Here is a 16,320-nt window from a genome sequence, read left to right as displayed (position 1 = left end):
TCTCTCTCCCTCCCTCCCTATCCCTCTTTCCCTCCCTATCCCTCCCCTATCTCTCTCCCTCCCTCCCTCTCCCTCCCTCTCTATCTCTCTCCCTCCCTCCCTATCCCTCTTTCCCTCCCTATCCCTCCCCTATCTCTCTCCCTCCCTCTCCTCCCTCCCTATATCTCTCCCTCCCCCTCCCTATCTCCCTCCCTCCCTCCCTCTCCCTATCTCTCTCCCTCCCCTCCCTATCTCCCTCCCTCCCTCTCCCTATCTCTCTCCCTTCCTCTTCCTGCCTCTCTCCTCCCTCTCTCTCCCTCTCCCTCTCTATCTCTATCTCTATCTCTCTCCCTCCCTCCCTATCCCTCTTTCCCTCCCTATCCCTCCCCTATCTCTCTCCCTCCCTCCCTCTCCCTATCTCTCTCCCTTCCTTTCCCTGTCTCTCTCCTTCCTCTCCCTATCTTTCTCCCTCCCTCTCTCTCCCTCTCCCTCTCTATCTCTATCTCTATCTCTCTCCCTCCCTCCCTATCCCTCTTTCCCTCCCTATCCCTCCCCTATCTCTCTCCCTCCCTCCCTCTCCCTCCCTCTCTATCTCTCTCCCTCCCTCCCTATCCCTCTTTCCCTCCCTATCCCTCCCCTATCTCTCTCCCTCCCTCTCCTCCCTCCCTATATCTCTCCCTCCCCCTCCCTATCTCCCTCCCTCCCTCCCTCTCCCTATCTCTCTCCCTCCCCTCCCTATCTCCCTCCCTCCCTCTCCCTATCTCTCTCCCTTCCTCTTCCTGCCTCTCTCCTCCCTCTCTCTCCCTCTCCCTCTCTATCTCTATCTCTATCTCTCTCCCTCCCTCCCTATCCCTCTTTCCCTCCCTATCCCTCCCCTATCTCTCTCCCTCCCTCCCTCTCTATCTCTCTCCCTCCCTCCCTATCCCTCTTTCCCTCCCTATCCCTCCCCTATCTCTCTCCCTCCCTCTCCTCCCTCCCTATATCTCTCCCTCCCCCTCCCTATCTCCCTCCCTCCCTCCCTCTCCCTATCTCTCTCCCTTCCTCTTCCTGCCTCTCTCCTCCCTCTCCCTATCTTTCTCCCTCCCTCCCTATCTCTCTCCCTCCCTCTCCTTCTCTCTCTCCGTCTCTCTCGCTCCCTCCCTATCTCTCTCTCTCTCTCCCTATCTCTCTCTCCCTCTCCCTCTCTCTGTCCGCTCATCAATGCAGTGAAAAGTGAAAGTCAACTGCAACCGAGCTGAGTGAAAAGAATTCAAAAACGCAGTTAAAAAACAAGAGTGAGAACCTGGAGACTGCGACATAAAATTGGTGACAGTGTACAGAAAATACAGTGCTTATTTGCTATGTCGGAAGGCGTTCGTTAGCCTGCAGCGGCATGTGTGATTGTAAGGTGGCGAGGCCCCGTTATCTCGGTGCAGGGGGCAAAGGTTATTCTAACAAATATAAAGTGTATAACGTAGCGGTATAAACGCGTTCTTTAAAAGAAGCTCTCATTGCTATGTAAAACCGTTGTTAAACCTGCCACAATAAAGAAATATAAAGCTCCATGTGGGCCATGGCTCGAGCTAGTGCAACTAATTATTTAAAGCTGACTCAAGTTGCTCTATACTCGTGTTGGTAAAACTTCCACAACAGAGAAGAACCATAAAGCTGCCAGCCAGCGCACCTGATTAATCTTACTATTTCAAAGTGGCTTAAATTGCTCTTAATTAGCAGCAGTTTAGTTATCTGCTAACAGCTGGTGTCATCCCTCGACACACCCACCACTTGCAGGCGACACAGTACTGTGTCGGGACACACAGTTTGGAAAGCTCTGCTTTAGAGTGTGCCAGTCATCGTCCAATATGCCTGCTTGACGCAGGTTTGAAGATCATGGCTAAAGTGCTGGCGCTGTGTATGGGCAAGGTAATTCCTCTCCTTATTCAGGAGTCTCCCAGATAGTAGCTCACAGGATAACTTATAGACGCTAGTGTATCGTTTTTGGCAATCAAAAGATGACCGATCCAAACTTCTAGCGCTTTCATTAGACTCTAAGAAAGCACCTGATCAGGTGAACTGGGACAGCTCTTTCAAGTTATGCCCCATATGGGTCTGGGAGAAGACTAAACTGGGGTGTCTATCTGTCCCCATCTTCTTTTCTTGCTCACCTTGGAACCCATTGCAGTGGCTCGATATCAGGCATAAGGTGGAGGCATCCCCACTGTCGTGTGAGAGATTAAGACCCTACTCTATTCAGAAAATATTTTACTCTTTGTCACACCCTCGCACGTCTATAGCCGGAGCGATGTCCATTGAGGATTTCTTGCTCCTGTTCGGCTACAAAATTAATGGGTCAAAATGAGAGGCGCTCACCATGTCCTACTACACCAAGGTCGAATGCATACTGGCCACAATATGCAGTGGGTCCCTACGGGGCTCCGAAATTTGGGTATCAATCAAGGCGGGCCTTTATCGCATGGTAGAGGACAACCTCCTTCTACCGATAAAAAGTACAAAGCAGGATTTCCAGAGAAGGTCTCAACTTAATCTCTACCTTTGAGGAAAGTGCAGATATTAAGTGGACAGTCACTCCATAATGTCATCATCATCTGTCTGGCATGCTTCCCTCACCTGCCCCAGCAAACTCTGGTTAGGCACAAAAGTGGGCACAGACAGAGGCTCCGAGCGCCTCACTTATAGGCAGATACCACTGCTGGTAGTTTGCAGCTACCTCATGTGAAAATATACAACCCTGCCTTTTTAAGTTTCGCAATTGGCTGCACACCTGGGCACACTACAGGAGGCCCTTCTAAGGGTACGACTAGAACAACATCTTATCTTCTTGATTGTCCACAATCTTCCCCACCAACATACCCGACCACCTCCAATTTTGTGGTGGGCTTGAACTCTGAGACATCTTTTAGGACATCACCACTAGGACAAACTTATGGGCAACCCCACAACTACATAACAAACCCTATTGTGCCACAATGCGGGCCTCAATATCGGAGGGCAACTATTCTTTTGGGGGTCCTGGTACACCAAGTGACTCAAGTGGTAGACCAAATGTACGCAGACGGAACGCTTATACGGTTACCTGCCTTTGGACAGACTTTAGCCTGAGGACCATTAGCAATCCTGTCAATTAGCCTACTGTCTGCTAGCCGTCTTTGGGACTGAGTCACAGGATTTTCCAGTTTCGCCTATACTTCAATACCTTCATGCCTTGGGACGAAACCAGGGTGTAGTCTCTGGACTGCACAGAGTACTCCTAACATTCTTACACTCTGGTCCCTCCAGTATCATCACTAGATTAGAAAGGCAACTGGTGTATTGGTCGCCATGGAAACTTTATAAGGGCCAAACTCTTACCCAATGATCTTTGCTGGAACTGTAATGCAGACCATTGTAATTTATATCATGTACTTTGGGTATGTTCGAAACTAGCTGGATACTGGACATCCTTCTGGTCTCTTAGTCGCCTCAATGGCCCCTTTTCCCACTCACTCAACTCTCCAGCTGGTCCTTCAGCATGACCACATGATCCACAAACACAGACGGTCAGCAACATCTCTTGTTGGAATAGAAGGGTAACCCTCTGACTCCATTCTCAATGTTTTACTGTGACTCCACGTTACTATTAAGCAGCTGCACTCCGTGCAGGTAACAGCAATTATGTTATGTTAACAGGTATTTATTAAGCGCAAGGCTACTACCGGGAGTGTCCCGGCGCTCAAGGCAAAAGACCCACAACACTGAGCCAAAGTACTCCAAATTAAGGCTGCTGTTGGAATAACTAAGTTCTTACTTTGCTTCTGAAAGTGAGGAGATACGGGGATTTCCCCAAAGCGAGTGGCAGGACATGCCAGAGGCGAGAAGCCACCACTTGGAAAGATCAGCCACCCCTCCGAGACAGCAGGATATGTGGGGTAATAATCAGTGACTGGGCGGATGACCTCAGAGTTCGACACAAAATATAGTGTTGCAGTCTATCCCCATGATATGGGGCAACTATTTTATGAAAGGCCTTAAAGACCAGCACTAGTGATTTAAGGGAGATAAGTTTTCTAATAGGTAGCCAGTGCAGGGAGGCCAGGAGGGGTGTAGAATGAGTTCTCGGCTCTGCCAAGAGAATGGCTCTGGCCGCCACATTTAGATCACCTGGAGGCGGTCAAGTAAACATTCAGGAAGGCCAAGATACAGGGCATTGGCAGAGTCCAATCTCCGGCCCTGGTAGGGGTGGGTAAGTGGGGGGAATTTTGAGGGACGATGCAGGGGGAAAATAAATAAATAATTTTCCAGCAGAATCGTCCTTCGAAATCCCCCTCTTGCCCCACCACCACACCGCTGTTACCTGCACGGACTGCGGCTGCTATTAAGGATTGTCCATGTGGAACCCTCGATGCCTGCAACAACCCACCCCTCCCCCCCTTGCTCCCCTCATATTCCCTTTTGACCTCCCACCTAGCTTTATTTCTGTGCACTCATTATACCTCTTTATGGTACCTTGTTCCTCTCCTGCTCTCTATCGGTGGCAACTGGTCACTGGTATCGTTTACTGTTTCAGCTCATAAGGGTTATTGTAAAGTAGCTATTGTTCATTCAATATGGGGCCCGTGGTACATAGCTGCAATGTTGTCGGTATCCCCCTGGCTTGTCACTCATGTTGTAACCTGGAAATATTGCCCTGTTTGTGATAATTTTCAGAAACTAATAAATGCTGTAAAAAACATAGGAACATAGCAGGTGTCAAACACATTTAGGCCACAGCAGCCAAAGAGCCAACCACTGAGGGTCACTGCACTTACAGACTATAGAACAAAAGTTCCAGCTATAGAAATGCTTTAACACGGTCTCCCAAGGCCATGTTTCATTTGACAAAGGGGACCTGGGGTTTAAGTTGAAATTTTTCTGAGGGGTTAGGGGGGCAGGATAGCGGCAGGGGGCCTGCTGCACTCCTGGTACTCCTCACAATATCAGAGGGTGGTGCCGCTGCCAGTTTCAGGGCCACCACAAGCAAGGAAAATCTGTTGAGTAAACCCTGCAGGGCATTATGGGGCCGCTTCACAGTGCTCAGATTTTTGTGTTTCCTTTTTTTATGGGGTACCCTGGTGCCACCCAGATCACCCAAGCCATTTGCCACCATTGGGGAAGTGCAGAAAGCCCACCCATGCGCTACCTGGCATGCTCCTCGCCCGGCTGACATTGCTTTTATGAGGGAGTCAGCATGCTCCTTTCCCTGCCCACAAACTTGGGGCAGGCTGCTGTCGGCCTGTCACCCAAGAAGTTGGAGTCCCCTGGGAGAACATCACATGTGCCTGCACCAAGGGATGTGGTCCCCCGGGCCCAAACGACGGCCGGGAGGTGGTTTCAGGTACATCCCACTCCCTGGAAATTATTATTTAATTGTGCACTGACCCACAGGGAATGGACCCTCCCCGGAGGAACTGAGGGTTTGCCGCAGAGCCCCACCTGCTAAGTTTTTTCCTGTGAGGGCAAAGACCAAATCTTTAAAAGGCTATATCTCCTGCCTTGTTGGGACAATGTAAATGGTCTTAGGAACCAGTAGCAGTTCCAGCAGTGTTGCCACTGTCGCAGTCCGGGTACAAAGTCTTGATCTCCTGCATGTTCAGGATGCCACTTTTAAGCCCAGTCCAGCTTGTGTGGGGGATTCCACCTTTATCTAACCTTCCCTTCCTTTCATGGGTTTGACTCCGGCCCCAGCCCGGCTAATGACTCAAAATGCTGGTGTCAGCTTCTTTGTATTTGCTGGGAAAATACCCTTTTAAGTGTAATCAGGGCATAGCCCAACTCCTACCCAGTCATCCTATCAGAATGGCCCATCCAGTCCACGTCAGCCTATTTGTGCATTGTTTGGACCAAATACGTATTTGCCAGTGGAAGAGCCGTCACCATCCCAGGTAGATGGAAACTCAGTCTGTACCCATGTGCACACGTGTAACTAGACCAGTGCCGCTTATCCTAGCTGAGCTGCAGCGGCCTTCTCTTAAAAGGCGGATACTGGTGGTAGAAATGAGCAGTCCAATTTGCCATGACATTTCTGGGCGAGAGACTCATGTAGAAAAACTCCCCTGCAATAAAAGGTCCAAAACCAGTAGTTCAAAAAGCAACAAAAAAAATCTGTTTGTACTACATGGACGGAACCCATTTGCACCAGGACTGTTATTTGTGCTAGGCAATTGACACGGGCATGATTCTGGTTTAGTAGGTCAATGGCCATTTCATTCTTTTACTTTAGAAGCAACAGCAGAAACATGAAACTATGCTATGCACTCAATAGGTTTTATGGTGCACTGGCAAACCACAACACCCAGACCCACTAGAGATACATTTTATAACTTTGTTTTATAGGATGTGCAGTCTAGACAGTAAGCAATTTTGCAAACACTGAGTGAACAGGCAGTTTCTAACTGGCCACACAAAGTATTTTCTCAGCAGAAGTATTTACAATTTATATTAAGTAAATTACATTGTTAAGCAGACTATTCAGTGTAGCAAAACAACCTTGCAACCAATAAGAATGATCTTTAACTGTAGCTGTTCAGCATTCCCATCTTTGTTCTAAAGACATTACCCAATATCAGGCTGAGATACCAAACGGCTGTTCAAATAATAAACCAACAACATGCACACCTGAGAAACCTGAAGTTACTTACCTATAAATACTGTGATGTGATGTGATACAGAAAGTAAACCACCTAGTTTGGCTTAATATATTAAAACCTATCCGACCATAATCTAGTCCCTCCAGATCCCAAAAGTAAATAAATCTAATCTCTTGTGACAAATAACACACAAATGTGACCAACATTTAATGAACACTTGGTTCCTTCTGTGATTCAGTAACATGTAGAATCCAATTTAGCAGTAATAACTTAAAGTAAAGGTTTCATACAAGATTGTAATCAGTCTTTCACATCACCAGGAAGGAATTCTGACCCACTCAGCCTTACAAAACTGGCTAAGCTTGGTGGCGTTTGAAGGCATTCAGGCAGGCACAACTCTTTAGGTCCTGCTACAGACTCTTAGTGGAGTTGAGGTCTGGACATTGATTTGGCCATTTCAAAATACAAATTCTTGGTTTTCCAGCCATTCAGTCATATCTACCCATGAATTTCGGATTGTCTATTTTCTGCTAAGCTTTGGTTACTGGACAGATGGTTTCACATTTACCTCTAGAATGTGCTGGTACAGAGAGGAATTGATGGTGGGCTCCATGCTATGAGATGACTAGGCCGTGTGGCTGAACAGCAGGGCCAAATCTTTACTTGCTCCACCACAACACTTGTCAGCCGATATTCGTTGTGTTGTGGTATGTAATGATTTTTTTACGTCAAACAACTCTACTTTTTTCTCACCCCATTTGATCTTTTTTTCCCCCTTTCTTATATTTTAGTAACAATTGGTATTGGTACATGTATTGCAAACAGCATTTGTATCTTACTATTGATTTATGCTGTACTTGCAGATCATTGAATTTGGTGATATTTCTTCTTTGGTATATAATTTGTACCAAGAAAATAATAAATAAACAGACAACTCTACTTTGCTCATCTGTCCAGAGGTCATTGCTTTAACAGTCTTGCTGTTCATTCAGGTGCTATTTTGCAAACCTCAGCAGCACCCCATTATTATTTTTGGTTTGAAGGGCTTTTGTCACCCTTACACAAAAGTTGTACTCAGTGAATTCATGAACTCTAAGGTGTCCCATACTGAGAGAGCCCTTAAGATCCATGGATGTAGCTTTGAGGTTGCTTGCAATCTCTAAAAGTATTATACAGTCTGATCTTTGAGTGAATTTGTGGAGTGGTTCACTCCTCGGCTCATTATCAACTCCCTTGATCTTACTCCATTTGCAACTTATCTCCCTCACTGTGGAAAGATGAACTTCATATGGTTTGTAAATAGTTTAATACGCTTTTTTCTGTGATCAGCAAAAGAACGGTTACAGGTAGGACTACGCCCACATGACGACGTAATAATGCGCACTTCTTTAGCAGCAACTGATTCTTAAGAAGTGATATGGAACATTTAAAGGTGCATTTTTTTTTAACACAAAACTACTGAAAGTTGTTGATATTTGTGTTTTATTAACTGATGACTGTAAGAAAGGACATAATTTGTTGGTGTCTCCCCCCATACTTTGTCCAATTTTGCTGGCTTACCACCCTGTATGCTATGCCACAACTATTGGTGTATCCCCCCAAACTTTGTCCAATTTTGCTGGCTTACCACCCTGTATGGGATGCCATAACTATACAGTGGCACAGCACATAGGTTTTAGGTTTTAAACCTATTGGGTACTGGTTTCATCTGCTTGGCTTATTTAAGGAGATAGAAGGTGGAAGTTATAGATTCCTTACCTATAGAATTGCCCTCAGGCCCAGTTTCTTAGCAGTACCCCTGCGCATCAGTAGGTGGTGTCGGGCGACTCCATGTCCATTGTTGGCGTCGTGGTCGCCAGAATGACGTTGCGGTTTTTACTTAAGACACCACCCCTGCGCACTGATCCATGCCATAAGTGCAGAGCCAAGCAAGACACTGGCCACTGGTGCACATAACTGGGGCAGAGGAAGGGAGTCCCTATCCCTAGAAGTCAGTGCGCAGAACGGGAAGGATGGGTAGGGCAGTAAGGAATCATTAAGTACATATGTATCTTCAAATACATCACTACCGAAGGTAAGTAGCTTGTTCATCTGAAAGTGAATGTAGTTATAGATTCCTTACCTTTAGAATAGATACCCCAGCAATGCCAAACCCAAAGGTGGGTCCGCAAATTAAGTTCACATCAGAAAGTCCTGGAGAACAGAACGGCCTAAGTAGCCGTATCTCCAGACTTGGCTGTCCAGGCACTAGTGCTTGGTGAACATGATGCCCATGTGGCCGCCTGACAGATGTCAAGGAGTGTGCTGTCGCAACAGAAGATCGTCCCAAGGAGGCAATATGATCGGAGACTCGACGGCCACGCCCAAGAGGTCGGGGTACCAGACTCTTCGTGCCCAGTCCAGTGCCACAAGAATGACTTGGGCTTCGTCGCGCTTGATCTTCAGCACTCGGGGCAGAAGTGGTACTGGTGGCAATGCGTCCTGGAGGCCGCAACTCTAAATCGCAACAAAAAGCGTCGCCAAGCGAGTGCGGACTTGAAAATTCCAACACGCAGAACTGCTGACAGTGCGCTTTCTCGTCGGTGGCGAACAGATCTAACCAAGGCTCTTCCCACTGTTGAAAAAGAGACCTTGCACCACCTCTGAGTGATGACGCCATTTGTGATCCATCATGCACCGACAGCTGAGCTCATTCGCCCTAGCGTGGAGGGAACCTGCCAGGTGTTGAACCATCAGGGACATGCCCTAATGTTCCAGCCATGTCCAATGGCGAAGAGCCTCTTGACATAGGGTCCACGACCCCACCCGGTTTGCTGCAGTACCACATGGCAGCTGTGTTGTCTGAACACCTGCACTACACTTACTTTGATAGATGAAAGGAATGCCTTCAGTGCTAGACGAATCGCACAGAGCTCCAGAAGGTTAAAATGGAGGCAGGACTCCACCGGAGACCAGAATCCTCTGATCTCTGCCTCTATGTGGCCGCCTCATCCCAGAAGGGCTGCATCGGTCACCATGGTTGGCTCTGGTTGGGGAAGGGAGAGGGATCTGCCGCTGACCCAAGCTTGGTTCGTTAACCACCACAATTGACGTGCAGTCCTCTCCGAGATCTGGACAATGTCGGAAAGATCACCCGGATGCTGCGCCCACTGAAACTATAGGTCCCACTGCAGGGATCACATATGCCACATGGCATGATCTACCAATAGGATGCAGGAGGCGATGTTGCCTAGCAGCCTCAGGGTCATTCTCACCGAGATCCGGGATAGAGGCTGAAATATCTGTATCATAGCCCGAATATTCCAGACTCACTGTTCTGGAGGATAAACTTGAAACTGCGCTGTATCCAGAACCGCTCCGATGAAAAGGAGCTTCCGAAAGGGAGTCAGGTGAGACTTTGGTACGCTGATAGTGAACCCCAGCAAATGCAGGAGGTCCGCCAGAGTCTGGAGGTGGGAGACGACAGCCTGGGGGAAAGCTCGCATTTCAACAGCTTGTCGTTGAGGAGGAAGACTAAAACCCCTGATGTGCGCAGATGAGCTGCGACCGCTGCCATCAATTCATGAACACCCAAGGGGCACTGGTAAGGCCAAAGGGGAGCACGGTAAACTGAAAATGCTTGTGGCCTACAGTGAACTGTAGGCAACGCCTGTGGGCTGCCAGGTGTCCTGCAAGTCCAACGTTACCATCCAGTCTCTGGGGTCGAGGGCAGACAGGACCTGAGCCAACATGAGCATCTTGAACGTCTCCTTCCGGAGGAAGCGGTGGAGGGCCTTGAAGTCTAAGACAGGACGCAGGCTTTTGTCCTCTTTGGGTACCAGAAAGTACTGGGAGTAGCAACCACGACCTACTTCTGGCAAAGGGACCCTTTCGATATATCCCTTGGCCGAGAGTGCTCCAATTTCCTGGGGCAGAAGGGCCAAATGATCCTCTGACATGCAATGGATGGTGGAGGGAATAGCCCCTTCAGACTTTCTACAAAACCCACCTGTATGACGGGATAGTGCGCCAGAGGGGGAGGTGATGGTAAATCCTGCCACCCACTGGCCTCTGATGGCCTTGAAAGGTCAGACTAGGAGGGTTTGGAGGCTGCTGCAGGGAGGCATATAGGTGGACTGGCCCACCTGCTGGCGCCAGTACCCGCGTCGCTGGGTACCACATCCTTGGCACACACAAGCAGGGTAGCTTGCAGGAACTGGTGGCTAGACTGGGTCGTACGTGGCGTGGGCCCCTTCTGCAGCCATGAAAGGGGCAAAAAGCAGACAGTGTGGGGAGAGAAGTCGCTGTGAGGACCAAGGATCTGGCAGTAGCTCTGGAATCCTTGAAGTGCTCAAGCACCGAGTCCGGCTTGTCACCAAAAAGGCGGTGGCCATCAAAGGGCATGCCAAGTAAGGTGGATTGGTCATCCCCAGAGAAACCAGACGTCCTCAACCAGGCGTAGCCGGCATCAGCCCACATCTGATGGTGAATTTAGAGGAGTCTCTACCCTCTGCCACTTGCACAACCATATCCCACACTATATGGGTATAGCGGCCCAAGAGGCATGTGGTATTTATCGACTGCAGCGCTAAGCTGGCAGAAGAAAACATCTTCCCAAGGTGGTCCAGCTTCTTGTGGTAGGGAATGCGCCTTTGAGGACGGACTTGGACTACCAAGCTCTGGGGGTTAGGTGTTGGAAGAGGAAATGAGGGTTGCCCAGGGCCAGGAGGTGGCGTTGGAGAATCACAGGAGCCCCTGAGCTGGGCTTGGACCAAGTGCCCAGAAGGTCGTCCGTGAGGGCTTCATTAAAAGGCAGAAGGGGCTCCGCATAGGCCACTCCGGTTGAAGCACCTCTGACAGGAGGTTAGTCTGACTGCCATTGCAGGAAGCTCCAGGTCCAAGGCCTCAGCCGCCCTACGCAACACCACTGCATAGGACGCTCCGTCCGCCGTAGCCACGGTAGGGGGAGAAAGCATGCCAAGGTCTGGAGAGGTATCCTGACCACTGGCGTCACCCAGGTCCTCGTGCCAGTCCAGCTCATCCAATTGGTCAACCAAAGGGTCAACAGACCCCACCCAGTTCTCCTCACCATCCTCTGGTTGCCAGTTAGGCCTGAAAGGAACACCAGGGATGAACAGAGGCACATAAGTAGACTCCTGTGCCAGTCCCTACGTAGGTCCGGTGCCGTATCCAAGTCGGGGGTGAGGCGGAGGTTGGCGCCGGTCAGGGCCATGACCATGACCTGCGCCTCGTCCATTGTCTGGATCGGCGCCGGGGAAGGTATAGTGAGGTCGACTGGCGCTGATCCGGATCCAGGCCTGGATTCTTAGGGGCCAGAGCCTCCGGCATCGAAGTCCCAGGGCTGCCAGCAGAGCCCGCAAGACCCAAAGGTGCGCCGGCTGAGCCGGGCTGCCCAAAGATGCCATGAAGTGTGTGTGTGAGAGAGTGAGAAAAGAGAGAAGAGAGAGAAAGAGAGAAAAGAGAGAAAAAAGAGTCTGATGAAGATGCAAGGAAGGGAGATTGAGGCTTCAATGGGTCATGATGCAAATTGTACAAGTGATGCTGGTTATATTCCACCTACACTGTACTTCTCACACGTCATGCAGCTTTACCCACAAACATAATGCAGCTGCTAGAATATGATTATCCCCCTAGGTGGGCTACTAAGCACATGGAAAATGGAAGCGATCCGTTTAAGATGCTGTTCTGGAACATGTGGATCTATAGTATAAATTCAACATTAACACTTGACAACATGTGCGATTCTGGGCAAATCAAATTTTTCCTGGTGCCTCGTGTGTGAAGTAATTATGCATAATTATTTAACATAAATAGTGTGATGTATACACCAAGTATACATTTTGCTGCTTAGGAGTGCCAAGATTATATGCTCCCATCACCTTCTGCTTTCTATAATACAGCCAGCAGCAGAACCACACACCACACCACACTATACAGCATTTCAAGCTGGATATGCTCCCCTGACCAGAAAAGTTCTCTATAAAACTTTCTATCACCCCTGAGATCGAGGTTCCGAGAAATGTCAAATACCTTCAATGTACTTTGAGGATTTTTAAGTCAACTGTATCACTTTAAAATAGTTTATCTTTAATAGTGACCATTTAAATAAAATGTGTGCCTTGAATTTTTTTTCATTTGATACGAGGACATTTCAAGAAGCTGCTAGTTTTATCAGGCATTATTCTATTAGTAGAAGGTCCACAAACTAGATTTTGATATATTAATGTATAAAAATAAAAGAGCGCAACAGCATTCCTCATCACCATGAGTTCTAGTCCACACATTGACACCAGGGAAAAACAAAGCTGTGGCACCCTTAAGGTGAGAACTGCAACATGAATCAGATGCAGAAGAACATATGGAGTTAAATCCACTAACATTCACACTAGTGAATGATGGTAGGAATCCAATTGACCTTCCAGTATGAGGGTAATCGGTTTGCAAATCACAATAGTGCCTTTGCTCATAAGAACTGATATACAAAAATATAGGACTTCAAAATTCACTGTTATTGTGAAAACAAATGGCCAAATAATAGAAAATAAGGAAAAAGCTGTTTCTCATTGGATACTCCAATCACGCTTGTGTTTGTTGAAAAAAGGCAATCATCCTTTGGCTTGTGAATAGCATTAAATTGAGGCAGAAAGGTAAAATTATTATCACTTACACATTGCACAGTGGGGCATCGTATCCTCTTTTGATTTGATCCAATTTGTAGTCGTAGCCAAGCTTAAATAGTGTTCTCTGAATGTAGTTCATTTCTTGCACTTTGCTCATCACATTCTTATAAATACGGTCCATGATTTCCTATATTAAAAAAGAAACCACGATTGTTCAGAAAAGTTGTCAGGTATAAGGCCTTATTTTTCTCTTTCCAGCAATTGAGGTACATATTGAATTCCTTACTTTATCACGCATGTATCATCCAACATGGCAGCACAAGTTCCAGCTACCCCTGATCTTGCGGGGCACCCTACAACCCAAGTGACACCTCTGTCTATGCTTACATGGAATGTTCACGGTCTGGGGGACAAAATGAAGAGGGGTTTGGTTCTACAGTGCCTGAAACGACATCACAGACGGTGGCCCTGCTGCAGGAAACGCACCTTACTGGTGCGGCGTGTAAGGCTATGGACAGATGGGGGTTTAAAATTATAGTACACTCTGAGTTCTCCTCTGGCTCCAGGGGGTGGGTATTCTAGTTAAAAAACATTCCCCGTTGATAGTGCTTAACACAAAAACGGCCTATCACGGCCGCTTCGCAGCCGTTATAGGCCAATGGAAAGAACGGTCTCTAAACATTGTCTCTGTATACTTTCCCCCCGCCTTGCATGCAGTGACACTCCCAGCATTCTGTAGGTTCCTGCTTGACCTTACAGAAGGGGAGCTGCTGATCAGGGAGCGGGGTGGGGGGATGAAGGGGGGGTGGGGGGATGAAGGGGGGGCCTCAACGCAATTATGGAGAGCACCCTAGACCGCCACCCAGCAAAATCACATGCCCCTGGGGTGTCCAGTCTTGGTAGTTTCATGGAGGCACTGGGGCTTACGGATGTGTGGAGATGGCACCACCCCACGACGCAGCAATTATCCTTTCACTCGGGGGTACACAACAGCCTATCCCGCATCGATTATTTTTTTAGGTACAGTAGACTGCTTACAAAACGTTGACAGCATAGAGATAAAACCCAGGGGTATCTCCGACCACTCCCCAGTACTATTGACACACTGTTGCAAGGTTAGGCAACGCATTTATCCCATTTATCCGGGCTACCTACAGGTCCCTATAATTAAAAAAGCGGTTCTTGCGGCGACAAAGCATTATTTTCAGGAGAATGAGGCATCGGTTGCTTCCCCAACTATTATGTGGAAAGCATTCAAAACGGTCCTTAGGGGGCAAGCCATTGTCTTGGTCACGGGGCATAGGCGGGAGAGGCCGCGCTGGTGGAAGCGGAGGCCCAGCACACCAGAGACCCCACGCCAGCAACAACTCAGACATTGCGGCTTGCACAACAGCAGCATAAGAAATATTTAGAAGACCTAACAAGGTCGCATCTGACGGCTACTCAGCATAAGGTTTACGAGACTGGGGACAAAGCCGGGAAGCTTCTGGCATGGCTAGACAAAAGGGAACAGAGTAGCAAATGGAGAGCGAGGATTAGGAAGGCAGAAGGGAAATTCACAACAGACCCTCAGGCTATAGGGCACACCTTAGCACATCATTTTCAGCAGGTGTATACCTCGACCTCTGAGAGGTCAATAGAGGAAGCACTAACTTACATTCCGGATATTGATATGCCCGGGCTCCCTCCAGTGGCGGGTCTCTCCCTGGAGGCGGATCTTACGGTGGAGAAAATACAGGTGGCGATACGGTCATTACAGCCCGGCAAAGTGGCTGGCCCCAATGGCATCCCCGTTGAGCTGTATAAGAAAATGGCAGGAACTGTTGCCCCCCAACCTGGTACATATGTACAATGACTGTTTTAAGGAGGGGGAGTTACCGTTGGATCAAACGGCCACAATAGTGGCAATACCCAAACCGGGCAAACCTACCGACGACTGTACCTCATACCGCCTGATTTCATTGATTAATGTGGAGGCTAAAATTCTTGCAAAACTGTTGGCGATTAGACTAACGCCATACCTAGCAACTCTAATACATCCGGACCAATCTGGCTTTATGCCGGGCAGAAGTACAGCACTTAATCTGAGGCTTCTGTGCAGGGTGTGATGGCGCGCATTCCCTATCTTCAGGAGCCAGCAGTCATACTTTCCCTGGACATGAGAATGGCATTTGATATGGTGGAGTGGCCATTCCGGTTTGCGGTGCTTCGTCCCTTAGGCTTGGGTCCTAAATTCTGTACATGGGTCCATCCGCGTTATACTAAACCGGTAGCTCACGTAACAGTAAATGGGCATATATCTGACGACTTACCTTTGGCACGGGGCACCCGCCAAGAATGTCCCCTGTCCCCACTAATCTTCGTGCAGGTACTAGAGCCCTTGGCGGCGTGGATCCGTTGGGAGCCAATGGTAAGGGGAATCAGATGGACGGAGGAGTGGGAGGACCGTATTTCATTGTACGCAGACAACGTCCAACTATATCGGACCTCTCCCAGGCGCTCCATACTGGTCCTCCTGAATGTCTGAACTCTTCGGACGGGCATCGGGATATACCATAAATTGGTCTAAATCTATACTATACGTGCTGCACGGCCCACCGCCGCAACTTCCAGAAGACTGCCCGCTCATGATCGCAGATGGCAAGTTCAAATATTTGGGGATCTATATTACAGCGGACTCCGCAGACTTTTATAAACATAATCTCAGCCCCCACTGGAGCGCCTTAGGCGGGACACATCAAATTGGGGGGAGTTGCCGCGTACGCTGTTGGGGAAGGCGGCGCTCTTTAAAATGATGGCACTTCCTCGCTTCCTGTATGTGCTGGAAAACAGGCCATTCCCGGTGCACCCAAGCTACTTTAAGGCAATATAGGCCCAGGTCTCCAACCTACTTTGGGGACACAAGCCGGCGCGGATAGCGCAGACTAAGTTGGTCTGCAGATGGTACGATGCAGGGATAGCGCTCCTGAATATAAAGTTGTAATACTGGACGGCACAATTAAAAGTAATTAATCAATGGATACATGCCCCCCAGGAGGCTCCGGCGTTTAGGGCAGACAGAGAGGCTTTAAGTGCGGGTACTATACTTTCCCCCTTTATGATAAGAAGCGCGCCAAATC

The 16,320-nt window shown here is 48.5% G+C and overlaps 1 protein-coding gene across 10 annotated transcripts in view; it reads right to left on the bottom strand.

Moving 5' to 3' along the window:
* ACSL4 (acyl-CoA synthetase long chain family member 4) overlaps window positions 1-16,320 on the bottom strand; it is a 264,204-nt gene that overhangs the window by 78,718 nt on the left and 169,166 nt on the right. For all 10 annotated transcript variants that reach the window (XM_086918443.1, XM_086918444.1, XM_086918447.1 and 7 more), the window contains exon 10: window positions 13,249-13,388. In XM_086918443.1, coding sequence (XP_086774569.1) covers window positions 13,249-13,388 — 140 coding nt within the window. The remainder of the gene's footprint in view (window positions 1-13,248; window positions 13,389-16,320) is intronic.

The sequence above is a fragment of the Lissotriton vulgaris genome, chromosome 4_1 (assembly GCF_964263255.1).
Source record: "Lissotriton vulgaris chromosome 4_1, aLisVul1.2, whole genome shotgun sequence".
Taxonomy (NCBI): domain Eukaryota; kingdom Metazoa; phylum Chordata; class Amphibia; order Caudata; family Salamandridae; genus Lissotriton; species Lissotriton vulgaris.
Note: the sequence above shows the minus strand (reverse complement) of the source record. Positions and strands in the feature narration are given on the sequence as shown.